The sequence below is a fragment of the Copadichromis virginalis genome, linkage group LG6 (assembly GCF_057382275.1).
Source record: "Copadichromis virginalis isolate Kocher_CV1m ecotype Utaka linkage group LG6, C_Virginalis_male_GT1.1, whole genome shotgun sequence".
NCBI lineage: Eukaryota > Metazoa > Chordata > Actinopteri > Cichliformes > Cichlidae > Copadichromis > Copadichromis virginalis.
Window position 1 is genome coordinate 19,879,001 of NC_140623.1, and position 27,493 is coordinate 19,906,493.

Here is a 27,493-nt window from a genome sequence, read left to right on the forward strand (position 1 = left end):
CAGGAGGATATAAGGCAAAAAGTTCTTAAAATTCCAACAACCCTAAAGTCAATAGTTTAGGTTTAGTTACCTTTATTCTTCAACAAAGCCTGAACTCTCTTAGGCAAGCATTTATCTAATTTCTTTAAGTAGTCTTCAGGAATAGTTCTGAGGTCTGGGCTCTGGGGAGGCCAATCCATGACCGATAGTTTTCCATTGTTTTTCAGTCCAGGTATGTTTTTTACTGCTTTAGCAGTGTTTGGGATCATTGTCCTACTGAAAGACTTACCTCCGTCAATGTACCTCCGTACATGATACGTACATGACACTGAATTTCAGTCCAGTTATTGTGCAGTTTAGCATACCTCTACCTTTTTCTCTTAAGGATGCCTTCTTGACAGCTGCTTTTCCACTGAGGCCATTTCTGATGGTTTCAGTGAACAATAGATTAGCCTTAATCCAGATGCATCACTCGGGTTCTGTATCAGGTATGTGCTGGAGTTTGTCTGTTTTCTAAGGACTTACGACACCTTTTTCAGCATCAAATTCAAGCACTTTCTAAGCACTTTCAATGTCCATTTTCAAGCTTTTCCAGCACATTAGCAAAAAAAAGAATGCATGTTTCACTTTGCATCACCTCAGTAACGCCATGTGAAAATTAAAACAAATCATCCTAGGTTGATTTAAATACCGGTACCGTTGTTCCTCTTTTTGCTAAAACAAAGAAAAATGCAGCACACAAAAATAATGCAAAAGGAGGTTACCTTATATGCATATAGTGTATAAACTCAAAAAAACCCAAAACATTTCACTTAAAAATTAAGATGTGGAAATGTGAACAAATTAACTTGTTAGAGATGTCATATTCAGTAAAATTCAAGACTTTAAGAATGCACAAGCATCTACCTAAAATCTATTTAATCTATCATCTATGATATTATTATGTACAATTATAATGTATTCTTCCTCTCCCTTAAATAAACAGGCAGCCTTAATATTACCATTTTTTCCCCCCCTAGGTGTTGCCAAACGCACCAAGTTAATACTTGAAAAGCTGCAGCAATACACAAAAATATGACCAGTATTCTAATTACTTGGTGACAACTTTGCTTTTAGCCTTTAATTGGCTAGTTATGTAGTTCACAGCATATTCCATAAATTACCATGCCATAACTAACTGCTTTAGTAGCGCTGCCGTATTGCATCACACATAATACACATACACAAACTCAAAAATGATTTACTAGGACTTACGCAAAAAAAAACCCCATTGTGAAAAGGTGCAAATTCTTCATGCAGACTACTCAGGTGGGGGTGGGGGTCTAGTCTGTACAACGACTAGCCCAGAGAACACTGAATCACTTTCACAAAGCCTGGACAAAGCTTTGCTCAAGACCACTTGAAAAATAAAAAAGTTTGACTAACTGGAAACAAAATACCAAATGGAAATGAGAACGAAAAGGGGGGCGGCTCAAGACTTTTGCACAGTACAGTATAAAGGTGACAAATAGACAGCCTTTTAAAATTGTCATCTCACTAAGGTCGAGTTTCTGTTCCGTGTCACCCTCATTGATTTGAAGTACATCAAAATGAGTTAAACAAGCTGTATAAATGTCCACCAATCAAACATAACAACTCGGTTACTTTTAATGAATTCAATCAAAAAGCTGTTTTGTGCATTTAAAAATCAATAACTTTACACACAAAAAAAAAAAAAGACAAACCCACACACAAGTATGCTAAACATTAAACTGACTGTGCTGCTGTCAACTGAACTGTTTATCAGTAAATGTTACTGTTTAGCTCAGAGGAAAATCAAACCCTAAAAAAAAACAACAAAAAAAAACAGTTTTGATGACGTTGCAAGTATCAGACCATTTCCTTCTGAAATAAACCATGTAACTGTATTATACAGCAATAAGTCATGAGAACCATTAATTAAAGGCACCCCGGTCCACATAGGGATAGGCCAAGAATTCTCCCAGTTTATTGCCTTGAGCGTCGTAGTGCATCATACGAAAGCATTTGTCACAGAAGAGACATGGGTCACTCGGAGCAAACTGGTCGTTGGTGGTATACCATCTAGAAAGACGAGATACGTGATCAGCCTTTAAAAAAAAAATAAAAAATAAAAATAACAAAGCTTCCGTTGTTTATGCAGCGCCCTGATGTCTCCTCACCTTCCGATGAAAACATGGCAGACAGCACACTTCTGGGTGAGGACTCTGTGCTTGTGCGTGAGCAGTGGGTACAGATTCTTGTCTAGACAGTCGTTCTTGTGGGCCAGTCTGTAATGGGTAAAGAGCAGGGAAGAAGACGACATTCTCACAGGCTCTGAGCGGTAGGGACACAGATTTGTCTCACATTCATGATATCAGGAGCTGCTTTCATGTGCGGTCGGCCTGCTTACGCCAACGCTACATAAGCTCGAAGATAACTACGCATCCGTTAGTCTTGTGAGAAATGTTAAATCTCGTCTGACAATGCATCTCATTGTCAGATGGGATTGCTGCAGCTGACAAATCCACCTCCTGTACTGCAGTAGTAATCAGTTTATTACTTTACGGTTTATTAAGCACAGGGTTTGACATTAACTCAAACCAGATAGGCATGAGTATTTCTTATTCATACCAAGCATCTTATTCATGAGGAGCAGAGATAAGCTAAAATGACCCTGTTTGGCTGCATGCTTATTTGGTTGTGTGATTATCTGGATGTACTTTACTGTGAACTCCACCAAACAAGAGCCGGAAACTATTAATGCATTACCGGACTAACAGAAGATAAACATTTCGATGATTTTAGCTCGAACTTTTCAACTTTGACTTGGCCGTATTATCGACAGCTGAAATGTTCAGGTTTTAAGTTGCTCACTGGACACAAATAGAAAACTCGAGTTTATTGCACGTGTGTGTTTCATGTTTGCACAACAGCAATAAAAAGAAATAAAAATGACTTTGTTGTAATGAAAGAGCATCCATTAAAGCAAGTAAAGAATAGTTCCTGGTTGAACCTGGAATCATGGTGTGCACCAAGGTGTGTATTGTTAGGTGAACTGTTTATTCTAAATTGGCTGAAGGTGTCAACAGTTATCTGCCTCTCTGCATCTGCCTGTGATTGCCATTCACACTTTCAGCTTTAATACATGGGGTTCAACAAAAATCTTGCACTGTTTAGGAACTGTAGCCTTTTTTATATGTAGGGTCTCCTGTTGGTTGAAATTTTTGCTAATAGCCAATAAATATTACTAATTCCTGTTATCCCTTGTTACAGAGCGAGACGTTAGAAAAGAACCAGGTAAATGTTAATAATCAAACTCTTTCACCTTGAGCTATTCAGCTGATATCTATCCATTTAATGTTCACAGGACACAGTGGGCTAAATCCTTCTTGATTTTATGTAGTGGTTCAGTAAGCTTCCTAAGCCTCCGTCCTGGTAGAGCCAACAGTACTGCTAGAAGCATGAAATTAAACCAGTTAATCAGTTATTTAAACTTCAGGGGGCCTAGTTTCATTATTACTGTACTAATTCATCTTAAAGACAGCTGTTATTCAACTGTTGCTGAACAGAGGTGCAGGTGTATAACGCAGTCTCTCTGTAATTTGTTTGAATTGACAGCAACACACAGAATATGACATAAATGTTATTTGAGGTTGTAATAGTTATAGTAATAGTGATATATAGTAATAACCAAAACTGAGCAAGAGTTGGAGTGGGCTCTGTAAAGAAGTTGAATCGCAGAACTAGACAATGAGTAGCACTAACCTAACATCTGTGATGATGACCAGATGTTCGCAGTCGCCCTGGTGACAGTAGAGATACGGGAATCCCACTTTGACTTTCAGATCCTCCAAAAGTGTATCCTCCATCTTGGCCTGGCTGTAGGATGGGAAGTTATGGGACTTAGCCCATTCAATTGTAGTCCTGCATCATAAAGCAAGAGGAGATAAGATGAGAAAAGATGTCTGTTATTCATCCAGAAGTTGGCAAATCCCCTTTTTATAATAGTTAAAGATTAAGTTAAACACAGCAAATGTTTAACAAACAGTATCTATGAAAGCAAAGAATAGTTTGTAGCTTAAAAAAGAAAACACAACAAAACAATTGTATTAGGGTAGAAATAAAGCTGAAATCAGAGTAAATATAAGTAAAATAAGTGAAATAGAAAATAATGATAATAATGATAATAATAGAAAGATTTTAAAAAGTGAGCCGAGTTAAAAATTAAAATATAATATTTGACGTATATTTTTTACATGAGTTCCATGGTTATTTCACAGAATGATACATAATTTTGCACAAGAGCGCTTATGTCAGTGATGGATTTATTAAAAGCACAGCAAATATCAGATGACGAGTCCTTTCAGTACCTCACCACAACAGATTAGCCTGAAAAAGAAATACCAGGGGAAAGATACACTTCTTAATATAAATTATGCAAAACTTTGTGGATTTTTAATGGATTTCTAACATAAAACAAAAAACATTTGGAAAATCTCAGTCTAATTCTATTCTAACTGTAAAACTGTGCTTTTTACAGGCCCCCAAATCTGCTGTCAGCAAGCCGACATTCAAATATCTATATTCGATGTTAACTTGAACTACACTCCTGAGTAAATATTCACAGAGCCAACAAACAAAACTGAAGGACTGAGCTTAAAAAGTTTTCTAATTTAAAAATTATACCAGAAAAAAATGTTCCTGATTGGATCTTGGGAGGAGGCACAAATCAAGAAGGACCTATTAAGTAGAACTATCCTCTGTCAGATCTGAGATGATCAGCTGGGAAGTTGCTGTTGGGCAATGCGATAAAGTGCTTAGTGTGTGCTGAGGTGTAGATCACAACGCTTTGTGACCTTAAACTAAAGTAGATCTACAGTTAGCTTCTGCTCTTTAACAAGCTTCATGAGAATGCTACACAACAGACCAACATGCACTTTAAAGGGCTGAGCATTTCTGGAGATTACGTCCTCATCGATTACTTCAACTGGATTTATGTCTCTAGGAAACAGATGACTGTATCAATACGACTGTAGGTTGCAATCCAATGAATAAAGACACAAAAAATATCAAATCTGCTAAAACTGTTGTCTTTATTTACTGTGACAGGTCTACGTTTTATAACTGTGAACAGTTTGCAACAGTCAGACTAAGTACACTCTTCAAGCTTCTATCTTTATCTGCTTTCATAAGCTGCAGATATCACAGTGATTATTTGAGCGTTTCAAGTTATTTAACAAATCATTAAATAGAACTCTTGAATAGACCTGGTATTCATAGAAATCCTGCACAAAGCCAACATTTAGATATTTTATTCCATTTCATTTTACTAACCTTTCTACGGCTCTCAGCTCCAAGCCCAGGTCACTCCTTAGACACAGTTTGCAAACTGCTGAGCACTGTAGAGTTATTAAACATTACTTAAACAGATCTAATAACTTTATTGTTTGGAATTCTTTCCAGACATGTAGGTCCATAAGGTTTTGGGCAGTAACCTAATTTTTGGTATTTTTGCCTCTGCACCAATGCACAATGCAGATGTGAACGAAGTGCAGATTTTCAGCTTTAACTCAAGGAGCTGAATAAATATATTCTATTAACTATTTAGGAATTTCAGTCATTTTTATACAAAGTCTCCCATTTTCAAAGGCTCAAGAGTAATTTTGGACCTAAAACTGTACTTTAAGACTTTAACCGCTTTTACAATTTACTCAAATAAAAACTGAGAACAAATTTCAGGTGGCACAGAAGAAGTTAGCATTGATTCCCACCGTGTGTGTGGAGGTTTTACTTCTGCCTGTGCAGGTTCTTTGTCTTCCTCCCACAGTCCAAATAGAGGCATGTTAGGTTAAAATGGCTATTCTGGTTAAGTGTCAGCGGTCGTTTGTGTCTCTGTCTTAGTGACAGACTGTCAACCCTGTCCTCTCACCCTATGACAGGCTGCCAACCTCCCGCAACCTCGATTTGGACAAGAAAATGGTTGACTGGACATACAGACGAATGAATAATTGAAAAAAAACAATCCAATCTAGCGATTGCTTGCATATATGCCTGCAAGTGTTTTGAAATGAAAGCCTTGTTAAGAAGTTAAGGGTTTTCAGCCACTGTGGAGTCAGGACTGTTAATATGAAACGATTGCGCTAAATTTGTTCAAGTTAAGCACCTTGAGGGGGCCATGTCAGGGAAGCTTGCGTGTTAAACTATGATACATTTTTTCCTAGGTCAGCTTTATTACGTTTGCAATTCATTCACTCGTGTTGCATTTCATTTTCAGAGGAGACACATGAGTGCAGTTGATAACTGTTTTGACTGGCAGCCCTGTGCAGGTGAAATAAAAAGATGTTCTACTCTCCAAATAAGAGCAGATTGCAATAAATAATAAACTCAATGATCTCTCTTTAAACTGCCTATTGAGTGAGTCATTGCTTGCTTTGTCACAATCAACCCAAGACAAAAGTCAAAGCAACATGAACAAATGAAAATGTCAGAGTTAGTCTTGTTTACAATTACTTGACCACTTTCTTTGGTCAAATAAATAAATAAATATGGTAAAATGGCAAATGGCCTGTATTTATTTAGCGCTTCACTAGTCCCTAAGGACCCCAAAGCGCTTTACACAACCAGTCATCCACCCATTCACACACACATTCACCCACTGGTGATGGCAAGCTACATTGTAGCCACAGCCACCCTGGGGCGCACTGACAGAGGCGAGGCTGCCAGACACTGGTGCCACCGGACCCTCTGACCACCACCAGTAGGCAACGGGTGAAGCTTCTTGCCCAAGGACACAACGACCGAGACTGTCGGAACCGCGGCTTGAACCGGCAACCTTCCGATTACCAGGCAGCCTCCCAACTCTTGAGCTACGATCGCCCGAATAAATAAAATACCAGCCTTCTACAGATTTAGGCCTGCTGCCTTCAACTGTTGTAAAGGTCCTGGTTAAGAAATGCATAATCTTTAAAGCTTCCTAAAGAAGGAGGTACTTACGAGCTGATGTCCTGGCACTCGGGAAACCGCATGTCATTGTAGAAAACTCCTTCAAAGAAGAAGAAAGCTGACTTGTAATGATCCTGAAAAAGAGCACATAAAATATTTTTCTCTAGCTTACAACAGATGCATTTTTAAATATATACATACATGTATGAGAGTCCAGTCACACTAAATGTACAGAAACAGTTACATTTAGATACGGAGCACAGCAATATTATTCTGTTCGGGTCCTGTATTTACCTTGCTGATGAATTCTGGAGCTACGTCAGGCGTGTTGCTGAACTCTCCACACACTTGCAAGTCACTGACGCAGCAAACAGCATCCCTGAGCTCTGCCAAGCTGTGGGAACCCGTCATCAGGAGAGTCATGTGGGGTCTGATGTAGTTAAACTGCAGGAAATGCGCCATTAAATATAGTATTCAACTACAACACACAACACAGTGGCTTTTAAAAAAAACAAAAAACAGTTTTATGACAAAAGAAACAAAAACAAAAAATGTAACCCTTACTTTGTCGAACACAGCTGGGTAGTAGACATTGATGGTTAGAATGATCTCTCCTTCGGGAACCATGTCAGTCACCGTTTCTGGTTTCCTGCCAATGGTTAGGCGCTCCTGAAAAATAAGAGAGAGAACCAAGCCTCACGTTTAGATACAAGATGAAAGAGAAAACTAAAAATGTCTGGGAACCTGTCAAGAAGCCCCAGGGGATAATAATAAACACCTACTTTAGAGCGAACAGTAAATGCAAAGGTTAATTATGTAATCTCAGTCCCTAACTAAATTCACCCACCAGTTCATCTGCATAGAGGTCATGTCTGTTCTTTTTAATCTTTTTAAGAGAAGCTCTGTGGTCTTGCCTCTTCTTTCTTTGCCTGTATTAAAAAGAAAAGAAGAAGCAAGTCACATTTAAAATTGCATTACGATACTGATCAATCGCATTTTTCATTTGTATGAGCTGAAATAAGGTCATACACTAGTGTTCTTAATGTGGGATCTGGAGGTACAACTTCTGTGTCAGGCTGCTGATCTTCAGGATGACATCGAAGCGAATCAACACTTCAAAAGAAAGAAAAAAAACAAAGTCATTTGACTGTCTTTGGTAAAAAGAACAGATCATCTTCACAGAGTTATCAGGTGAGAGTCATGCGAGTATCAGAATCGACAGGACTTTTTTTCTTTGACGTTTTGTTTCATAACGGCCATCGTTTTACTTGCAGCTCAATTCTTGTTCCGGAGTTTGCACTAATTAACGAGCCTACTGTGAAACTCCTGGACTGAAATCAACGTTTGAAATAATCATTTATTTTAAAAGCAACCTTCCAGTGACCACAAACGTCATGAGACAAAAAATAAACATCACCCACTGTCATTAATAAATGTCATTTTAGTCACCAAAAAAAGGATAACAGCCGATAAATCGGCCCATCTCTGTTTAGTTTACAGACTGTGGAAGGAGTTTATATTTTCACACTGTTAAAGCTGGCATTCATTTCTTTAAAGAAGAACTAATAACGTTTTGTTAACTGGATAAAAAACAAAAAATAAAACATCATTTAGTTTTTATGGAAATTATAATAAAGATTTTACAAACTATACAACTAATCAGGGAAACATGGATCTATTTATAATTACAACTGACTTAACCCCATAACCTAAAAAGCTTCAGTTTTAATTGACATTTTTACACGACTTACTTGAACGTAACATGTACGTTGTTCTATATTTCAGTGTCTTTACGCCAACCTTTGCAGTTGTTTTCCCTCTATGTTTGACCACATGGTGGTTTTTGGTTGTATTTTACGGTAGTTTATGTTTCTGCCGCACATTGGGACACTCTGTAACTCTTAATTCATAGTTATATAAGTAAGTGTTACAGACCTCTTCCACGTTTGGTGTGTTTACTACCAGTTTTGGGACAAACTAGATTCAGCTATCAGCTATTACACCTCATTATGTAATTTAACTAGTATTCTTAATATCAGTTTACCATTACAATTACTGCAACTGAACTTAATTACCATTAACATATTATTATGGTGCACATGCCTGGTCTAAATGTTTATCAAATGTTGATCTCGACTACCTGCACACAGTCTTAAGTTCAGCCATGGTTTCCGCACCGACCCCCATCTCTTCGGCAAAGTTAGCAAGAAATGCGTCCTCATCCGCCTCCTCATACGAGTAGTCGCTTGGCTTCAGTCTGCTCAGCCACTCCTTTTTAAAAGAGCCTATATGAAATGGTTTTGTATTAACATCGGGATATTCGTACTCCGGGATGTTCACGTTTGCATCTGTCGTCTGCTCGGACGCCGCCATGTTTCCCAGAACCCAAAAGTGCGCCGAGAATCTTGGGATATGTAGTTTCAGCGCTACAGTGCCGTTTAGACCTTGTATGATTAGGCAAACGGGAAAAATATTGGACAAAAGAAAACCAACAAACAGCTTTCCAAACATCTGTTTCATATATTATATAGTACTGTGCAAAATCCTTGAGCCACCCCTCATTAATTTGTGTGTTGCGTCCGAGGAGCCGGACTTTGTTGTAATTATTAAAAGTGATCTTCAGCATTAGTCCTCCAGGGTTTGGACACTGGTGGTAAAGGCTCTAAATACTACATTTTTGGTTCAATTTTTGTCTCATATACTGTATTTCCATGTGTTTGTGCATGTTTCAGCAAATTGCTGCACCTCTGTCCTACATCACAATATAAAGCCTCAAGGGGTAGCTCAAGACTTCTGCACCCTTCTGTATCTACATCTATTGTACTTGCTTTTCCCCCCTCTAATGTATTTTTTTTAATTTTTTTTTTTTTACATGGTATTACAGTCCTGTTGTGGACAAGAATGTCAGTACAACAAAAAAATTGAGGAAAGGCTAAAGCTAAATTTGTATTAAAACAGACTATTTATGTTAAATGACAATAGTGAATGAGGCTATTTAGGCCTCCTTTCTTTCTTTCTTACTAAATCATCCATGAACTGCTCTTCTAGTATGCTGTAATACCTCATCAGATTGATTCGCTGAAGCTTGAATGAATGTGTGTGAAGTAGTCTGGCTTAAGAGTCAAGGAAGCTGGTTGGTAAGCAGACTCAGCAAACATTTTAAGTTCCCAAAGATAAGCAGTTTATTTACAGTTACCTCCATAACGTGGAACTTAAACCAAACCATCCCAAACTAACTCACGATAACTAAAAACCAAAAATGACACAAACTGCGCAACAGCACTCACCTTTCCTCCCTTATCTGAACCAACATGAGACTGACTATATATAGGACTGTCAATTCACCTTCAATTTGTCTAGCCTGTACCACTAGCTTAAGCTGCTGAATCTAAAACACAACACAAATAGCAGAGAATCACAAAAGGCTCACTGCTCTCCTGATTAACCCATTTAAACAGTTAAATGGCTCTATATAAGAAAATATTCTCGACAAATCACTCCATAATCCAAGAGACAAGCAAAAGAAAACATTGCTATGGAAAAAAAAACCCTCCTCTTGGTTTAGCCTGGGGGTGTGACACGTGACATCATCAGCACTTTAAAAGTCAGGGACTGCTAGGCTGACCCCTTTCCCCACACCTGTAAGACCTTCTGGTAACGCAAAACAAAGAAAGAATGGTAAGTATGAACAAATGGGTTAAATCTGCTACATAATAAAATATAAAGCAATATATTATTGAATATTTGTTTTAATCTGCTGAATGTTTGATTCTGACTGCAACGTAATGCTTGGGGGGGGGAACAAAAACGGTATAGTAAGTAAAGCAATGTTACTTTGGCCATAGCTAAGCATAGCAAATGTACATGTAGAGAATGTGCTTTGGTATAAAATGTTGACACTTATTAGACAAGTGGTGAGTAGAAAAGTCTCCTGACAGCTCACTCACTTTGTCACAGTGTAGCGCAGCATGAGAAATTAGGAGGAAAAAAGGAAGTGATTTAGTTATGCAGGGACGTCACATGTATGCAGATAATCAGAAATTGTAACCCGTTCCAAGTAAAACACCCTGCGTACCGCCACAGCGCATTTACGCCACATCAGCTGCATGGGGAACAGCTGGAGGGATGTACCCCTCGATGACATAGTCTTTTGTATGGGAAAATGTTTTCCTCGGGTTCTCCGCCTCCCATTCCCATGCACTTGGTACAGTTTTGAGATAAGTTGTACTTGACTATCTCCTTTTCATCTTTTCTTTGGGTTACCATTTTCGCTCAGATTCATTTATCTATTATCGCTCATCTATTGTTATATAACAAAGTCAAACTGGGGCTGATTGTCAGGGCAAAAGTTGAGACATTCATTCGCTGGATGTCCAGGAAAATATAGCAGTACATTTAATGTAAAATGTCTAATGTCACGCCTTTCAGTGTAGGAAGAGAAGTGCTTTTAAGGAGAAAAATTAAAGATCTCGGCATTGCAATGCTTTGAGGCAAATTTGTGGGCTGGTCCTAAAAATCCAGGCCACACCCAACGTCTTACCTTATAAATGGCAAACTACCGTTAGTCTGCGCTTGGAGTCAGTGTCAAGACTTGTTGACTTGTTGCTACAGGGAAAAATATCAGACCTTTTATTTTTCAGTGACTTGGTTTAACTGCTTTTTTATTTAACTCAAGCATCAAATGGAGGGTGAAGACAATTCACTACAACAGGTAGGTTCCCTCAGTTTCTCTAAAGTAATGTAATGAAAGAGGCGAGCTTTTAAAGGTGAGTGAATTTCAATGGTTGTTTCTGGCTTAAGTGCTTTTATTATAAGTTTTATTTTGCATGTTACTTTGAAATATTAAAGTTACATGATTTCAAAATAATAACACCCAGTAAACCCAGTACCAAAAAGCCTTGAAGAAAACTCTGGATAGTTTCATTTGTTTAAGATGCTGTGGCAAAGGGCTTTACTGTGCAGGTTAATCAACACACTGAATATCAGCTCAGTGAGAACTGAACTGAAATGAATTAAAAAAAAAAAAGCTAACTTACACATTTTGGCAGCTTTGATTTCAAGTGTCTCTGCTTGTTTTCAGGTGGGTTTGAAGCAGCCCAATGAGGATGCAATGTAAGTGACATCATGCGATGAATATGCTTATTGTAAGAGTTCTAATGCATTTATCCTTCATATTTCAGAGTTATGGAACAAAATTCTTTAGACTGGCTCCATCATTTGGTTTTTGTTATTTTGATTTTGAATATTCATTTTTGACTCTTTGAAAAAAAAAATATATTTATTATTATTATTCAGATTGCCTGAAGAATTGCCTAAAATGGCTTTGGAGACAGCATTGAAAGAATGCTTCACTGCCCTCAATTTCTTCCTGAACAACAGGTTTGCCGATGCACTGGCTCTTTTAAAACCCTGGTAAGTCACTGTTGCTCTAACAACCTGACTATGTCCCCTTTAATTTGTTCATGTATTGGAACTTTATGACGGTATTTGGATACAGGTTGTATTTTTACTGTGGATTTGCAAAAAAATCCCCACATTTTGCTGCCTTCCTATCCTCTAGGAAGAGTGAAAGCATGTACCATGCGATGGGCTACAGTAGCATTCTGGTGATGCAGGCCGCTGTGACTTTTGATGCAAAGGACATGGATGCTGCCATGACATCACTGAGAGAAGCCTTGCAGGTCTGCCAGAGGTATCCCAATAATTAGAATGACCATTTGATAAGGTGTAAAGTTTTAGGATCTCTTTGGGTTGTTAAAAATCAGTTTCTTAACAACTTTAGATTTCGGAAGAAAACGGGACTAATGGAAAGCTTGGCTAACCTTTGGTACAGACAACCAGCTGACAATCTGACAGAAGGCGAGTGAATTACTGTATCTGCTGACTTTACAGCTTGGGGAATTAATGAATTTGATCAACATGGTGAAACATGACATTTTAATGGCTGTCACCTTATCTGCCATTTATTAAACACACAAACAAAACAAGACATTTGTAATTTTTTTTCCACACATAACATGATGTTGCATTTCTCATTATCAGAAGAGATGCATGCAGAGCTGTGCTATGCTGAAGTCCTGCTGCAGAAAGCTGCCCTCACGTTCTTGGATGAAAGCATAATAGGCTTCATCAAAGGAGGGATGAAAATTCGACACAGTTATCAGCTTTACAAGTAAGAGGTTTGGAGGCGGTGTTTATAATAGAAATGGCCACCAAAAACATTTTTATAATTTTTTTTAAAAAAGAGATATTTTATTATTTGAATTAATGTAAATGTTTTTCCAAACCAGGAATTGCCAGGCCATGGAAAAAGTCACAAAGGATGAGGAAAAACAGAGAAGCACACACATTCATTTTAGGGGTGGGGTCAGCATGGGAATTGGATCATTCAATCTGGTGAAAAAATAAGATTTGTTCCAAAATATTACAAAAAGTTTTATTTAATATATTTAGTAACAATGTTATATTATTTTTGGTTTATATTTTGTTACCAGATGCTGTCTCTGCTTCCATCCAGAGTCCTTAGACTGATGGAGTTTTTGGGCTTCTCTGGAGACAGGGTAGGTGAGACCACATACATACCAACAGAACTCAATAAGTGTGGAAGCTGGGGATGGGGTGAGACGGAGGCCAGTGATCTGTGTTGACAAGTCCAAATGGGAGCGCCCCAAAGAAGTTGTCCTGTCCTTAATATTTTGTCAGTTAAAAGAACTGAACTGTCTCACAGGAAGTGGGTTTGTCAGAGTTGAGAGAGGGAGCAACTACCAACAACCTGCGCTCCATCCTCAGCACCCTCACTCTGCTGATGTTTCAGCTCTACATCACAGTGATACTTGGTGAGCACACTGTAGGCTGGGGCTGTTGCTTCTCCTAAATTCAAAAATCGTGTCTAATCTTAAATAATACCAAAGTTATCATTCATTTGACTTTAATTAATGTGAAAATGATTCTTTAAGGGACTGCTGATGTAAACCTAAGTGAATGTGAGGCTCTGCTGAAACCCTACTGTGAAAAGTTTCCTAATGTAAGTTGTGGGTGTACCTTACTACTTGTGCAAATATTAATCTTTTAATGCCTTTTAGTGTAAGAACTCTGACATTTTTCCTTTATAGGGGGCTTTAATGCATTTCTTCAGTGCAAGGATTGCTGTGCTCAAAGGAAACTTCACATTTGTAAGTACTCATGATGTCTAATGTATGTATTTATAGAACTTTCTCTCATGTAGTTATTGCTCTGTGTAGGCCCAAGAGAAGTTCTTGGCATGTATTGCATCGCAGGAAGAGTGGCGTCAGATTCACCACCTGTGCTACTGGGAGCTGATGTGGGTCTACTCCTTTGAACAAAACTGGTTTGAGGCCTATCGATACGCCAACTTGCTCAGCAAGGAGAACAAGTGGTCCCAGGTATCTAATGTGACAAAATCTCTTTAACCCTGTAATCACATTACTGATTCTTTTCTCTATTGAAACCTTTCTGTTGCTTTCTTTTCCCCATTTCTAGGCAGTCTATGTATTTCAGAAAGCTGCCATCTTGAGCATGATGCCAGAGGAAGAAGTGAACAAGTTCAATGAAAATGTGGTGGAATTATTCAGGTGTGCAATATACACTACATATACACTAACGCTCCTTCATGCATCTAGGATGCAGCAGTCTGTCACTGAAGGAGCTCTGCAGCTCAGCAACATTTACATGCATGGGGTGGGAGACTCTGTCCATCAGAAGTTATTTTGGCCAGAGTCCTTCTGTCTCCCACCACCTGCACTAGGTCCAGGGTGCATCCCAGAACAGAGCTGGCCTTTCTGATGTATACTAACAGTACTATTTAGTTTGTATCAATAAATAAAGTCACTGAAATGTGGTTTGAAGGCAGGTGGAGGGCCTCAGGCTGAGATTTGCTGGGAAGTCGATTCCAACGGAGAAGTTTGCAGCGAAGAAGGCCCAGAGATACTCCTCTTCCACCCCCGTGAAACTTGTCGTTCCTGCTTTGGTGAGGACACGTTCTCTCAGTGAACTGATGTGTTTTTTTTTTATTTTTGCATTTGTAAGCAACAATCATCTGTTACCGCAGGAAATGATGTATGTGTGGAATGGCTTCACAATAGTAGGCAAAAAACCCGAGCTGACTGAAGGAATCCTGTCAACTTTAGAGAAAGCAGAAGAGCAGCTCAGAAATGATCCAAGTGAGGAAAATTTTCTAATCAGTGGGTGTTTTTTTAATACTGACACAAGGCTTACAGTTTACTGTGTGATGTACAGACCCATCAGAGTACCACACAGGCGATGAGTGCGTTGTCCAGCTGCTGAAGGGTCTGTGCTTAAGAAGTCTGGGACGGCTGGTCCAGGCTGAGATCTGCTTCAATCATGTCATCTCCAGGTGAGCTTGTCTTGATGTCACTGCAATACACCAGAAGCATTCGAGTGGGAGTCTACTGAAAGTCCTCAGCAGAAACTTTTACTTCAACAATCCCTTCAATAGACTACTTTTCCAAGAGCTGATCTGTTTAATGTCCCACTTAGGGTCTTCTGCAACCAATCAGCACTGGGGATGAATCGGAGGGGAGAGCAGGTTAATAAGGATGACAGTAAATCAATGGCAGAATGGTAGATGTGCTGACGCGTTAATGCATAAATAACAGGCATATTATTTACATTTTTTAACTCCTCATTGACCTTTTAACAACATTTAAATGTTTCCGGTCTTCCCTGACTCTTAAAAAGGACGAACACAACTGGCATAACATGTATTGCGCAATACATTTTAATCAAATGTTTTAATAATTGATGATAAAGCAGATTTCTCTGCTTGATTACTGATTATTGATGCATAAATATCTTATCTGGACAATTTTACCTCCCTGTGGTGTTAAAAATAAATCTTGCTGCTGCTGTTGCTTTTTATAATGCTTCTTAACAGACAGACTGAAATGACTTTTGTTTTTTTTGTTTCGTTTTGTTTTTTCTTTCAGTGATGGTGGCATCAAGCATGATAGCTATCTGGTGCCCTTTACCATGTATGAGCTTGGCCTATTGCACAAGCAGAAAGGTGAAATCAACAAGGCCATTGCTGTAATGGAAAATGTCATGTAAGTCTTTTCAAACAGTCTTTTAATTTGAATACAAATAAACTTTGAAGTTACCTTAAAAACAATGGACAAAATTTCAAAAAGATCTTTTAAGTTTGACGTGTTATCTAAAGCACTTTGAGTGCCCAGTTAGACTGGAAGTCTGCTATATTAACTCACCAGTCGCTTAAGTAATTACACTTTGAATTTCGGTCAACCAAACAAACCCACACACGCAACACAACGGCTACCTGTTTGTTCTAGCAACATCTAGAACCTGCTGCCATGTTACATATTACTGACTCTTTTTATTTTTTTGCAGGACGAACTACAAGGACTACAACATGGAGTCAAGGCTGCATTTCCGCATCCATGCAGCACTCAACACCATGGGCTCCTTTGCAGCCAAACTTCCACCATCACGCACGGCAGCTTAAGAGATCCTATTCCATGAAACTTGACAGAAAAAGGGCTTTAAACCTGACATTGTTTACTGTTTCATTGTCTGTTGCCTTCAACTCTGAAGGTCCTTGGTCTTCTGCTCTTGGTGGTTTTTTCCAAAGCATGCTGTGGTTTACTTTGCAAATAAATTAAGGGTTCACTCCCTGCCTGTGCTTCACTTCACCTGGTCGTAATGCTAAATCTGCAAATTATTTATTTTTTGTTGTCATATTTATGAAAATATAACCTATTTAGTCTATAATTAAATGAGAAACAAGCAAGCAAAGGCTCCAGCCTGCCTTTATGATTGCAGCTTTTAGACAGCATGCCTGTATCACAGATTGCAGCTTAGCCATGCTCTAAGGTCCTTCTGTACAGCTGAGTGCCAGATGAAACAAAGTACTGGGATTGGCATTTTCAGAATAAATATAATGTTCACAATCCTGTCTGCTGCTTGTGTGAATGTTTCTTCTCGGGCCTCTTAAAAAGAGAATTTAATCTCAGTAAGATTGAGTTAAGTGAAGATTTCTGTGGAAAAATAGCATTGTGTTTGTGCATTTGATTACTGAAGGTGAAATGGCCTTTGATCAAATACATGATTCCCACATGCATAATCTATACAAAAGTACAGGTGAGGTTGATGAAGTAAGGCAAGGCTGAGATTGTTTGGACAAATATGCTGGCCAAAGGGTGTTGATGATAGAGGTGCCAGGCAGGAGAGAAAGGGTAAGACCACAGAGAATATTCTTAGATCTAGTGAAGGACAGCCAGGGGGTGGGCGTGACAGAAGAGGATGTTGGGGAAAATGATTTGCTGTGGCGACCCCTAAAGGGACAAGAAGGAAAGAGGGGAAAGAGATACATATAGATCCATATATATTAACGTGACCCGAGCATGCTTCTTTTAAAATGTATGTTTACATGTGTAAAAATAAAAATAATAAAAAATGAGGACTGAAAGTTTAAAGTCTTCTCACATTTTTCGGCACTAATTTAAATCTCATTAACACAGCTGGTTACAGCTTTCACATTCACCAGATTTAAATCCCTTTAAATTTAGATGGTGACTGTGGGAGCCGTTTGACTAAGGTGTATTCAATGTCATATTCAAAAATGCAGTTTGAGACTATTTGAACTCACATGGTTTGTTATCCTGCTGGAAGCAGCCATCAGAAGACGTGTACACTGTGGTCATAAAAGGATGAACATGATCATCTGTTTGCTGGCAGGCTGTGGCTTTTACATTATACTCAGGTGGTACTAAGCTGCCTAAAGCATAACAAAAAAATATAGCTAATACCTTCACACCACCAGCCGCAGCCTGAAAACTTGATACAGGGCAGCATGGATACTTGTTTTCATGTTGTCAAATTCTGACCCTACCAACTGTGTATAACAACAAAGTTTTAATGTTGTTTTAATTAACCTTAATGTGGTTAATTGTGTATATATAATATTGATATCCAAAAATATTCATGTTATGCTAATAAAAAAATACTCTGTGATATTCTGTGAGGTTTACGCCTCAGTAACCCTCTGACTGGCGCTGCTGTCAGTGCCGTTGACCACGTGGTATGAGGTGCTCAGCTGACTGCCGGGGGAGGAAGAGGAAAGAAGATGGAAGGGAACAGAGACGAAGCAGAAAAATGTATAAATATAGCAACAAAAGCTCTCGAAGCCGGTGATAAGGAGAAAGCGTTAAAGTTTCTCAACAAAGCAGAGAAGCTGTATCCGACTATCAAAGCCAAAGGTAAGGCTGTTTGTGGCTGACTTGTACGTTTAGCTAACCAAGCGAAGGAACAACCTGCTCCTCATCCGCTGATATTGTGTAAGTGTTAGCATGTAGCTAACATCTGGTTACATCGGTTCGTCACAGGCCATCTGTTGAATAGTATGTAACAGTGTCAAACGTTTGTCAGATTACTTAACGTTTTTCAAAACTGCGCTATGTTTTATACACAGCAACATTAGAAACACACGTTTAAATTAGCCAAGATGTGGCCTGACAGCTAACCTAGCTTGCGCTTTCCTTTGGGCTTATCAGTTAAAAAATGGAATTTATAGTTCACATTAAGTTAATAACTAACTATTATCCCGTCGTGTTTTTTAAATAACGCCTTCTAACTGATGAAAGGTCTTAGCTAAATGACGAAACGTCAATTCACCAACAAGCCATTCATTCAATTTGACCCAGGCTAGTTATCGCTACTAGTGACGTTTTATCTCAGTAGTAAGCTGGTTTTCGTTTATTTGTTAAGCTGTTATTTCACTTTCACTTCATTTCGGCACACATTTTTAAAGTATCTGGGGATTTAGGGGCAAGAGCGAAGCTGGAAATGTAGGACGATGTGTATATGCTGTCCAGGCCACACAGCCACCCGGTCAATCCTTTAATTGAGTGATTGACCAGGGAAAGGCTTGAAGTGAAGGCTAATCTAGGACACACGACCGTCTGTGGGATGACAGTAAACCAGTAATAAGGATGAGATTGAGACCGCTTTGGATTATAGTTTAGAAAAAGTCTTAATTATATAGCATTGTGAGTGCTTACATAACAACATAGAGGAACTTGCTCACTGATAATTAGTAACTCCTCCGCTTTTAAACTGTAACTCGTTGGTTGAAATGTGTCTAGCTGTGTTCCTACACTGTCAGCATTAGCAGTGTGTGTGTGTGTGTGTGTGTGTGTGTGTGTTAACCACTGCAGTTTTCAAGATGCCCACAAGAAGCTTGGATAACTTGCTGCCTTTTACTTGTTAGCCATGTAGTCTAACATTAAAAAGCCCCCACTCATGGCACAATTCCACAAGGAGACATCCAGCATAAAAAAAAAGGCTAAAAATATAAGGGAGCAGCTGAAAGTTTCTTTATCTTTGGATGTTTAAAACAACCTCTGAAAACAGATGACATCAGCTTTTGGGAATAAAAAAAAATCTAACTTTGTGACTTTATTGACAAAGCAACACATTAGAGAAATAAATATAAGTTACAATAAATTACAACTTTAAAACAGTAATGAAAGTAATTGGTTGGTGCACAAGATGTGCACTAAAATGCGAAGATCATCACAAAGATGTGTAGCTAACACTTAATACACATTATAAAATTGCATAATGAAGAAAAATATGAATTAGAAGTTCTAAACTGTGCAGCTAAAGAATAAAAGCCATACTGTTTAGGAAAATGTGGATTTTGTGTTTGAGGGTGAGTCGACAGAGTCTAGAACTCAAGTCCCTGGCTGTTATCTTGCTCACGCACTGATGTTATTACTGATAAAGATTAAAAATTGCTGGCTGAAGTAATCCTGAGTATGCAAGGAATTTCTATTAAAAAGGTGGACTTATTATTATTATTATTATTATTATTATTATTATTATTATTATTATTATTATTATTATTATTATTCGTGGATTACTTGTGCTGGTGAAATGTTTTTGCATTCACAATGAAGGCCTGACGGAGCTGCATGTAGAGGGTTTACAGTCTCATGAGCACTGCAAATGTAGTTTGTAGATAGGTTTAACCTTAATGTGGTAAAGCAATGTGTCAGGTCCCCTGATATTGCTACTGCAGCTTTGCTTGTGGCTGTTTAGCATGAACTAATCTCGTGTGGGTTATGGCTACAACCCTGTCTGTAGTGCATCTATTCACATTAGAGAGGATATTGCTTTTAAAAATGCATATAAATGCAGTATTATTAATATTCAGCCATGACCACTGTAGGCAGATTAAATTTTGGCAGCTGTAAAATTAGATTTGTGAATTTCCAGAGCTGCAAAATATAAGCACATTACTAAAGTATTGGCTCAACAAAAGATTACACTAAAGAATCCACTGTTTTCATCATATTTGGTAGCCGAGAGGGCTGTGGGAATTTGGCGAATATGGGGAATGTTGCACCATTTAGAGGACAGTTGCACTTACATTTCCTGAGTAATGTTAATGAATAATGCATTAATAAACAATTGAAAACTTTTATGCTGCTGCCGAGTCGGAGATAATTGATGTGCTATATTGCTGTGTTACTTTGTTTGCACGTCTTTGCACTTCACTCACCAGGTCTGGCGTTCATGTCCTGTTGAGGATTATGCATGATTTGCAAAAACATAACATGCATTTAAATAAAATTTGATTTACATGAATTAATAGTGGCTCAAGAGTTGGGAGTTCGCCTTGTAATTGGAAGGTTGCCGGTTCGAGCCCCGGCTTGGACAGTCTCGGTCGTTGTGTCCTTGGGCAAGACACTTCACCCGTTGCCTACTGGTGGTGGTCAGAGGGCCCGGTGGCGCCTCGCCTCTGTCGGTGCGCCCCAGGGCGGCTGTGGCTACAATGTAGCTTGCCATCACCAGTGTGTGAATGGGTGGATGACTGGTTGTGTAAAGCGCTTTGGGGTCCTTAGGGACTAGTAAAGTGCTATACAAATACAGGCCATTTGCCATTTAATAGCGCTGAGAATCAGCATTAAGGCTTTCATTCATATTTTATCTTTGCATTATTTCAGCTATAGGAAGTCTGTTAAAAGTGTGGAAATGTAATACACCAGACAGCATTACTGTCTTTTAACGTGTCTTTGTTCCCTCTTCTTTCAGCTTTGTTGGATGCTTTAATGAAGAATGGGAGCTCAGCAGGTAATGGCACATATCGCAGGAGAGCAGCGGAAAACTCAGAAACCAATGGTACTCAGTCAGAACAAGAGAACCCAGGATCTGGAGTAGGTGACCCGCCTAAAAGCTTCACGAAAGAGCAGGTTGAAGGCGTGCAAAGGTGAGACTCGCTGTGGTTCGTTTTCCACTAAAATCTGTCCCACTTCAGTCGGCTATTTTTGTGCTCTTCAGCTTTGCTGCAGTTGGCTTTGTGACAGCACCAGTGTTTCTTGGTTAAATGGAGGAGAACAGATAGGACACTCTAGTCTCAGCAGTGTTGTGCACACATGGCTATTGCTATGGGAACTTCTACATCTTGATAGGTTTCCCATTGGAATAGGCTGGTATTTAGCAGTGTGGACTAGATACTGGGTAACTTTACATGTGGTAATTTTAGAACATTAGAACTAAACAAAGAGAAAGGCAAGCATAGCACATTTACCCATATCCTCAAAAGATGTTTATGGCAAGTTGAGTTTATTTCCAGGATAAACATGCTGCTTGTATTACAGTTAAACTTAGCCACTCTTTCCCTTGTGTTTTTCTGTTAAATCCATTGGGAGACTTCTGTGAGTTAAATATTGCATCATAGTTTCTAGGAAAAAGAAACAAGGGTTGTACACTTAGTGTATATTAAAGGTGTCTTATTTGTGTAGTTCATCCGTAGTTCCACTCCACTGTTTTGTAAGCTTGGTAATTCAATTCAATAAAACTTTATTGATCCTGAAGGTTGACCCCTGAATTATAACATGGTTTGAGAATTTCATCATATACTTTATTAAAATCCAGTTAATTTATTTACTTTTACTCTTTTCTTTTTGTTCTGGTTCTTACGTAGTGCTTTTCTACTCTAAGCAGTCATCCAAGTATGAATTGCTTGGATGACTGGATGAAATTCTCACTCATTCATATTCTAATAAATGCATTGGAGGCTTGCCCAGTATTTGGCAAGCAGACTGGAGCAGACCAGGATCGAACCACCAACCTTCTCATAGGTGACCTGCTCTACCATTTAGCCACAGCCACCATCAATATTCTAAAGTAGCAAAATGCAACCGTATATTTCTACATTTTAAATAAAGTAACTTTCCAAATAATTGTGCATAAAATTGAATTTAGGTGTCGGGCACTATTTTTGTGTTATTATGTAAATTAAAACAAAAAAAATGTGAATAAAATCATTTATATGTTCTCATTTTGCCTGTTAGCACATCTGCTAAAACAAGAGCAAGACCGATATAATATTTGCCTGATATTATCAGCTTATAGTAGATATTTGCTATTGTATTGGCATTTAAAAACAGCAAATACATAAAAATAAAAATGAGCAGGCCTCTTGGTCATATTCTGACTGATCACATTGCATAGTTTGTCACCCAGAGGACACTCTGCAACTTCCCTGCCGGCAACACATGTTTGTTTTCACAAACCGAACAGCCAGCTAATGTTTTAGTCTGAGGTGTCAGGCAGACTGTAAATGAATAAGGAACACATAACAAATGTTAGGGAAATCAGTTCATGTTTCTTGCGTTTGAAAGAAAAAAACTGTTGTCTGATATATCACAATTTTCACTTTTTAAATGGCTAAATATCAGCGCTGGTATTGGTCAAACATTCTACATCAGTTGGGCCCAATTTTCTCCTTGACTGTCTTTATAAGTTTTAGTTCACTTAACGTTTGTTTGTGTAGTTTATTCACCTGAATTTGAAAAGTTAATTGAATGAAGTCCTGATCCAAATAATTAGAAAGAAAATGTTTTTCTTCCACTTCACAAAATTGTGTTTTGCCACAATTGAACAGTCCTGGTACTACCGCCCCACTCCTTCCAGTTTAGGCATTCTGGAAATTTTAATTTCTGCGTAACAATAATTCAGTTGCTCACAATTTTAGATGAATTTTATCATCACACCTGCAGTTAAAAAGTCACACAAAACATTTAGCCACAAACCTACATTTGAATGACTTGGTTTACCTGATGTGTGGCAGCTAGGCTGCTGACATGCATAACAGACTCAGAAAATAAGAGATGAACTCAAAGTTGTGCATTTCTCTGCCTGTGTGTGAAGCACAGTGCTGCAACATGTTAAAGAGCACCACCTCTGCTCCTGCCACAGATGGAGAGAAATGTGTTTTCTGAATATGAAACACAAAAATGCATCTTTTCAAAACTGAGAACAGTTTAGCTTGTCGTCTTTGATTATGGTACCCACAATTACACATGCAAAGTATAAAAGATGGATTCCTCATCTTGCACTGACTGCTTATGAAAAGCTTTGAGTGCTGAGATATTTACAGTGTAAATGATGAATTCTCACCAGGCCCTTATCAGTGATGTGTGTAGAATCTACAAAGGATGGAAACTTAACTGCTGTGGCATCAAAAGGTTATTCGTGCTCTCAGGTGTTCAGTTGTGGTTAAATATCACACATCTGATCGATTGGGGCCAGGACCATTAATATTTTAGTGACAAAATGTTCTTGCTTCAGCCAGAAGGTGACAGGAAAAGAATGTGAATCTGAAAGCTTTTTATTCCATTCACACATTCTGTTTCTGTCTTTCAGAATAAAGCGGTGTAAAGACTACTACGAAGTGCTTGGTGTCAACAAAGAAGCCGGTGATGATGAGCTTAAAAAAGCCTACAGGAAACTAGCGCTCAAATTTCATCCAGACAAAAACCATGCACCTGGTGCAACAGAGGCCTTTAAAAGTAACTTTGTTATATTTTGCTTTGAATTGTGACTTTGATTGTGTGATGGGGACTGTTTGTTGTGTAGAGCTGACCTCTGGTTCACAGGAATGACTTGCTTGCTATGAGTTTTGTAGCCTCCCTGCTTTTGCCCACTGGACACAAGTGGCAGAGGATAGCTGAATTTCCTGCAGATTTCCTAAAAAGATTGCAAAACCATAGTTCAACTAGTGGGCATAAGCAGGGAGATTAAAATGTTGAGGTGATATTTAAAAATGATGAAGCACTCTAATACAGCGGTCCCCGGGCCTCGGACCGGTACCGGTCGTGAGTTGTTTGGTACCGGGCCGCGAGAGTTGAGGCTCAGGTGTGAAATGTATAGTTTTCAGGGTTTTTATCAGTTGTCAGCGTTATTTTGTTATCGTTTTTATCGTTTACTCTGTTTTCCTTGGTCTTTTCACGTGTGTTATGAATAAATTTTCTTTTTTTCGGTACCGGTACTAGTTTTATTTTGTTGTATTTATCCCCGACACCTTAAAGGCCGGTCCGTGAAAATATTGTCGGGCATAAACCGGTCCGTGGCGCAAAAAAGGTTGGGGACTGCTGCTCTAATATATTCTGCATTAATTTTTTTTTCCTTTACCAAAAATATAAAGCGCCTTGAGGCAACTGCTTCTGTGATTTGGTGCTATATTTAAAAAAAATAAATAAATTAAATAAATATAAAAATTTTTGAGGAAGAAAAGGAAAAGAAGAGATTTTCTAACTCCATTCTACTAACTCTGCTCTCTTTTCTAGAGATTGGCAATGCATATGCAGTACTCAGCAACGCAGACAAACGACGGCAGTATGACCTGACAGGAGGAGAGGAGCCGAGCAGCCCAAGTCACTCACATGGCGCAGGCTTTGACTTCCACAGGGGCTTCGAGGCTGACATCACTCCTGAGGACCTCTTTAACATGTTCTTTGGAGGCGGCTTCCCATCCTGTAAGTGTGCGCATCAGCACATAAGGACACAAATGCAGAAAGAATTACTTGTTCTAAAAAAATTTTTGTTTTTTTAAAATATATTTTTTAATTGGTATGGATTTCTGTTAAGGGAGACATGAGAAATGTCATTTTGTAAAAAAATTGCATAAAATGTTCAAAATATTAAAAATCCGACTGGTTGTTTGGGTACCTGGTGACAAAGGTCATACCCTTGTGTCTGACCTCAGCTGTGATATTTTAATATTCTGCAGCCAATGCACACACTTTCACCAACGGCAGGACAAGTTACAGCCATCAAACGGATTACAGGCAAGAGAGGACAGAAGAACGAGGAGATGTACGTAGACTGCTCACAATTTCTGTCTTAAATTTCTAGAATTCTTTTTTAACACTTTTCTGTTATCACAATTTTTGTTGACACTTGATGGCTCTATAACAGGGGTGCCCAATCCCGGTCCTCGAGAGCTACCGTCCTGCAGCTTTTAGATGCATCCTTGTTCCCACACACCTGAATCAAATGAATGGCTTGTTATCAGGCCTTTGCCAAACATGATGGCATGCTGAAGAGATCAAACCATTTGATTCAGCTGTGTTGGAGTAGGGATGCATCTAAAAGCTGCAGGATAGTAGCTCTCAAGGACTGGGATTGGGCAGCCCTGCTCTATAAGCTCTGTACTAATTTTAACATACTCTGTTTGCCTCTAGGGTGGTTTTTCAATGTTTATTCAGCTGATGCCCATCGTGGTCCTGATTTTGGTGTCATTGCTGAGCCAGATGATGGTGTCTCCTCCACCCTACAGTCTCTATTCTAGACCGTACGTGTACACACTCTGTCATTACTGACACCTTTATACATGATAAGGTGTAATTTCATGCATTACTTGGAAAATTTAGCACAAAGAGTAGTCTTGTAAGACATGTTCTGTGCTCATCTGAGCTTTTTGAAGGCTTTAGTTCAACTGTGCAATTTGCACAGCTGGGTCCTTATTGGGAGCCGCGGGTTGTTGGTTTTTTTTTTTTTTTTTTTTTTGTTTTTTTCTTTCTCTCACCCTCTCTTTCGCACTTTTCCGCTTCACTTTTCCGAGCCTTGTGCTTTGCACTGGGAAGGGGGGGGCGGTAGAGACACTCGCAGTAGCACAGGAACAGAGCAGGAGGGAAAGAGAGCCAGGGACAACTATTTTCAGTTGCGGATGATAAAGGATTCAGAAAGTTTATTCATGCAGGCCCATATGACAGAGAATGTGCATCTTTTTGTTTTCATATTTTTTTTCATATTGCATTGTGGTCTTCTTAGAGTTTTGAAACAAAATGTGTCACCATATGTGGAAATTGCTGCTGTTAAGAATTTTTTACCTAAGCTTGTGCCTCCCATCTCCTCCAGGTCAACAGGTCAGACCATAAAGAGGCAAACAGAAAATCTGCATGTTGACTACTACGTCACCAGAGATTTCAAGTCAGAGTTTAAGGGCTCAGCACTGCAGCAAATTGAGAAAAATGTAGAGGAGGACTATGTATCAAATGTCAGAAATAATTGTTGGAAGGAGAGACAGACGAGTAAGTAACCACAGTTATAAATTCACACTCAGAATAGTTTGTGCTCTTGAAAAAATGTGACACAGTTTCTTCCCCCGTCTCATCCAGAAACAGACCTGCTTTACGCCGCTAAGGTATACCGGGATGAGCGAATGCGCAAGAAGGCAGAACTCATGACCATGGATAACTGCAGGGAGTTGGACAGACTAAATAACCTCTTCAGAGGTGGATGAAATGGATGCTTTTAGGTCTTGTAAATCTATATGAATAGATATGTATGTTCATTATTTTTTTTTTATTTTTTTTTTTTTATGAAGAGTCTTCAAACTTTAGGGCACTTGAAGATATAATTTAGCTCTATTGTTGTGCTTTTCCCCCCTCCTACTCTCATCCTCCTCCTAACTTTTCTTCTTCCTCATTCCACATTCCACTTTGGCCCTTGGAATCGCCTTGTTATGTTGTAAATGACCAATCTACACACAATATAGAACGTCTCAGATGTTTTTCTTTAAAAAAAAAAAAACCAAACAAAGAAAAAAAACAACTCTTATTTAAGTGTGTTTTCCTTAAAATGGGAAAGAAAAGGACACTTGATTGTAAAAGGCATGTGCGCTTTGAGTAGTGACAACCTGAGAGGCATTCTGCACAAGCAAATTAATGTTAGACCAACAAGCTGCTTCTGGCATCATCTGCTTGTCATAAACATCAAATGGGAAACAATAAGTTCACCTGGAGGTGTTGTCCCCACACACAAATCAGTTTCTTCAAGAATCACATTTAAGAAAAAAAAGAGAGAGAGAGAGAGAGCGAATGCTTGTCTTGGCTCCTTACTCACCTCCACCTGTGGATGAAGATCCCTGGATCATGAAGAGTCATCACTGACTTTGCTACTAGAGAACATTTTATATCGTCCAGTCTAATATGTGACTTTGGTTGGAACTAAAGATGAACGGACAGTGAAACTGTTACTCATAACTGGTTGTACATTTTCATTTTTGAATGTTTAAAGTTTATGCAGTTATTTAAGTAACTATAGAAGGAAAAGGATTTTTCTTCAATGCTCGCCTGATCATTTAAATAAAATCAAATTATTAACATATCCTGAAGGAAACTGTCTTTGAATTATGATGAAGAGTTCGGCGGTTCGAATCCACTTAACGGCTACCCTGAGGTACCCCTGAGCAAGGTACCGTCCCTACACACTGCTCCCCGGGCGC

General features: G+C 38.8%; 3 protein-coding genes across 3 annotated transcripts; 2 read left to right on the forward strand and 1 right to left on the reverse strand.

Moving 5' to 3' along the window:
- Window positions 1-1,203: 1,203 nt before the first annotated feature.
- snapc3 (small nuclear RNA activating complex, polypeptide 3) lies at window positions 1,204-9,306 on the reverse strand. Its single transcript, XM_085459109.1, has 9 exons — window positions 9,062-9,306; window positions 7,951-8,034; window positions 7,769-7,850; window positions 7,486-7,590; window positions 7,216-7,365; window positions 6,973-7,055; window positions 3,745-3,903; window positions 2,160-2,267; window positions 1,204-2,061 (listed from the first exon to the last, which is right to left on the reverse strand). Exons 1-9 carry the CDS (start codon window positions 9,292-9,294, stop codon window positions 1,914-1,916), a joined length of 1,152 nt encoding a protein of 383 aa, XP_085315235.1. The 5' UTR covers window positions 9,295-9,306; the 3' UTR covers window positions 1,204-1,913.
- A 2,548-nt stretch (window positions 9,307-11,854) lies between these two features.
- Window positions 11,855-16,734, forward strand: LOC146707638 (tetratricopeptide repeat protein 39B-like). Its single transcript, XM_085460769.1, has 18 exons — window positions 11,855-11,911; window positions 12,002-12,033; window positions 12,217-12,333; window positions 12,482-12,613; window positions 12,704-12,780; window positions 12,964-13,093; window positions 13,212-13,317; window positions 13,416-13,481; window positions 13,649-13,757; window positions 13,878-13,945; window positions 14,034-14,093; window positions 14,163-14,324; window positions 14,422-14,513; window positions 14,788-14,908; window positions 14,990-15,101; window positions 15,178-15,295; window positions 15,888-16,004; window positions 16,306-16,734. Exons 1-18 carry the CDS (start codon window positions 11,855-11,857, stop codon window positions 16,418-16,420), a joined length of 1,791 nt encoding a protein of 596 aa, XP_085316895.1. The 3' UTR covers window positions 16,421-16,734.
- Window positions 16,735-17,978: 1,244 nt separating this feature from the next.
- dnajb14 (DnaJ heat shock protein family (Hsp40) member B14) lies at window positions 17,979-27,375 on the forward strand. The gene is made up of 8 exons (XM_085459110.1): window positions 17,979-18,173; window positions 21,013-21,187; window positions 23,629-23,774; window positions 24,552-24,740; window positions 24,995-25,080; window positions 25,449-25,558; window positions 26,125-26,297; window positions 26,385-27,375. The coding sequence occupies exons 1-8, from the start codon at window positions 18,041-18,043 to the stop codon at window positions 26,507-26,509; spliced, it is 1,137 nt and encodes a 378-aa protein (XP_085315236.1). The 5' UTR covers window positions 17,979-18,040; the 3' UTR covers window positions 26,510-27,375.
- Window positions 27,376-27,493: the final 118 nt, after the last annotated feature.